The 3311-nt window shown below is 41.5% G+C and overlaps 1 protein-coding gene across 1 annotated transcript; it reads left to right on the top strand.

Annotated features, from left to right (window-relative positions):
• Window positions 1-1567: 1567 nt before the first annotated feature.
• nog1 (noggin 1) lies at window positions 1568-2923 on the top strand. The gene has a single exon (XM_026325587.1). The coding sequence runs from the start codon at window positions 1873-1875 to the stop codon at window positions 2539-2541; it is 669 nt and encodes a 222-aa protein (XP_026181372.1). The 5' UTR covers window positions 1568-1872; the 3' UTR covers window positions 2542-2923.
• Window positions 2924-3311: the final 388 nt, after the last annotated feature.

Raw genomic sequence — 3311 nt, 5'->3', positions numbered from 1 at the left:
TTGAGCTGGACACGAGCAGTAAATACACTGCAAAAAGTGTACTTAACAGGCTATTTCATCTATCATTCAGGCTGTAAATTTTGCTTTCAAACCAATGAAAGATTCTGCTAATTAGGTAATATTATTATGCTTGTTTCCTGTGCTTAAGCTTGTTTTATTGCCTTTGGCTAATTTTAATATATGCAAAAAGTGTCTGTACTTTATAAAATGATACTTCAATCAAGAAATTTGTTTACCCTTAAATATCCCTCAGGTTTTTAAAATGATCATATTCCACTCTATCTGACTGTATAAGCTGCTTCTATTCTCTATTAAAGCTTTATATTTACACTTTTTACAAATTCAAATGCAAGACTTTGTATTTCCTATGACTGCTACATACCATCAAATGGAGATGTTTTAGATTTCCCCCAAAACTCAACTTGACATATTGTTATATTTGGAAATGTTGCAGTATCCACTAAAAATCAGATTTAGTGGTGTTAAACACTTCCTGATTAATGACTGATCAACTAGTTGGTTGTTGCTTATTAAAGGCCTAAGAAAAAATTAGTAAATTCAATTATTAAGGCTAAGCCAAGATATTTTTGCAGCATTGCTTAATTTGAAAATTAAAGTATGAACAGACATGACTGTCTTTGAGATCTCATCCTTGTCATTGGCACAATTAATGCAATTCCATCCATCATCTATACCCCCTTATTCCTAACCAGGGTCACAGGGATCTGCTGGAGCCTATCCCAGCTCTCTTTGGGTGAAAGGCAGGGGTCCACCCTGGACAGGTCACCGGTCCATCACAGGGCCACATAGAGACAAACAACCTCACACACTCACACTCACTCCTATGGGCAATTTAGAGTCACCAATCAACCTGACATACATGTTTTTGGACTGTGGGAGGAAACCAGAGTACCTGGAGAAAACCCACACAAGCACAGGGAGAACATGCAAACTCCACACAGAAAGGCCCCTGATGGGTTTCAAACCAGGAACCTTCTTGCTGTGAGGTAACAGTGCTAACCACTCAGCCATGTATTTCCACTGTTTTTAGTGGTGAAAGAAATATTCTAAACTTAGTAGTAATACTTCAGTGTAAAGATACTTCAAAATGTACCTTAAGTAAATTATCAACAAAATGTAAATACTTCGGTATTAAAAGTAAACTGATGTGTATGTATTTATTTCTCCTGTAACTTTACAGCTTTTTCATAAATCTAGTGGAGTAAAAATGTAATAAACCTATTAGTGCTTGGACTAATGTACAGTTGCTGTCATTAGTGACTGTTTTTAGTGCTGGGTGTTCCAGAGGCTGCACAGACTCCCAGCAGAAGGATTCACCTGATGACCAACACCCGTGAAGGACGTTAACTTTACTAGTACCTCCCACTATGAGATTGATTTCAGGAAAGTCTGGCACACCGACAGGGGGCGTCTCCCTTCCCTGCATCCCTACTCCCACCCCAGAACCACCCCCCCCTACGCGCGGTGGAAGAAGGAGGTATTGGGGATCTCCTCCTAGACAACAAACCCACATTCAAAGAGGGGCACACAAATTACATCACGGTCCGTGAGGAGGATATAACAGAGGTCGCGGGTTACGCTCACGGCTTTTCTGCAGAGACAACGAGAGCATCATGCCGAGACCGCGCACACTGAATCCAAGGAGACAGAGCGTTGTTGGGCAGTTCATCATTAAAAATAGTTTCCTCTGATGCTGCTACAGACTAACTTTTTATTTCTGTCACGGATTGTCATCATGGGAAACTGAGTTTTAATGGACACTCGAAACGCAGTTTTGGATACGACTCTCGCGTAATTGCGCACAAAAAAGTGGCCTTTTAACAGCTCCGAGTGCGCACTGGATCGTCTGATATGGATCAATCTCAGCAGTGCGTAGCCATGTGTCTCCTTGTGCTGTGTCTCGGACATATAATTGACAGGGGAGGTTGTCAGCACTACTACCTTCTCCGTCCCATCCCCAGTGACAGTCTGCCTCTTGTGGAATTAAAAGAGGACCCAGATCCAGTCTTCGACCCCAAGGAGCGAGACTTCAATGAAACGGAGCTGAAGAGCGTCTTGGGAGATTTTGACAGTCGCTTTTTGTCTGTTTTACCTCCCGTGGACGACAAATACACCGGGAACGATGAACTGGAAGACTTTGAGATCCAAAAGCCCAGTGGAGTACTACCGAAGGAAATCAGAGCGGTAGATTTTGATGTCCAGTTCGGCAAGAAGCACAAACCTAGTAAAAAACTCAAGCGGAGGCTGCAGCAGTGGCTGTGGGCGTACTCCTTCTGTCCGGTTGTGTACACCTGGACCGACCTGGGGAACAGGTTCTGGCCGAGGTTCTTGCGGGTTGGCAGCTGCCCCAGCAAAAGGTCGTGTTCGGTCCCGGAAGGGATGATGTGTAAACCCGCGAACTCGACCCACCTGACGATATTGAGATGGAGATGCATGCAGAAAAAAGGGGGACTCAAATGCGCGTGGATACCCGTGCAGTATCCGATCATCACAGAGTGCAAATGTTCCTGTTCCAGTTAAAAGACTCTACAGCCAAATAAATTATAAGCTTAATATTTTTGTGATTCTTCTTTCACATGCACTACCGAGTGTAGGAATGTATCTTCTGTATATGCGGTGCCATGCAGTTATATATGACTCCTTGTACAAAGTCAGTATTATTTGTAACCAGAGTCTACTTTATTTGTGGAGAATATTGGTTATATATTTTGTATTTATGGAGATATGACGCATAGTGCCACGTAAGGACTTGCTGCATTCATATTTGGATGAAGCAGATCGACCTCAAAGTTAAACGTGGATTATTGATACAGTCGTGTGTCACTACCTTGTTTTATCCTGTAAATTAAGGAAATCTGATATTTATTGTTTATATTCTTACAATAAAACGACACTGAATTGATTTTAAATGCGTTTCTTTCCATCCTTTTGATCACTTATACCCGGTCTGGGCGATTGGATGCTGCCACAGTGCGCACGCTGTGTGGTTGTGACGCCAACACCATTTACAAATCACGTACTTTTTTACAATCATGCACTTATAGGCCTACTGCACAGGTTTACTCTGTGTTATAATCATGTGCTAACACTGTATAATTCTAGAAACAAAATGTTTTGTGATGAACTAGAAGTCCTTTCTCCTCAAGGATTTTGGATGGTTATATATTTTATTTAACAAAAATCCAATATCCATTTTTAAAAAAAAAAGGTGGTCAGTAGTTCTAAGTTTCCCCTTATGTGGTCCTATCTAATCACTAAGGAGCTGTCAGTCATACATTAGACCTATTACG

The sequence above is a fragment of the Mastacembelus armatus genome, chromosome 8 (assembly GCF_900324485.2).
Source record: "Mastacembelus armatus chromosome 8, fMasArm1.2, whole genome shotgun sequence".
In the NCBI taxonomy this organism is placed as follows: Eukaryota; Metazoa; Chordata; class Actinopteri; order Synbranchiformes; family Mastacembelidae; genus Mastacembelus; species Mastacembelus armatus.
Note: the sequence above shows the minus strand (reverse complement) of the source record. Positions and strands in the feature narration are given on the sequence as shown.

Bases quoted from the DNA above. Each gene is read 5' to 3' on its own strand.
- nog1 (XM_026325587.1), top strand. From the start codon at position 1,873: ATGGATCAATCTCAGCAGTGCGTAGCCATGTGTCTCCTTGTGCTGTGT.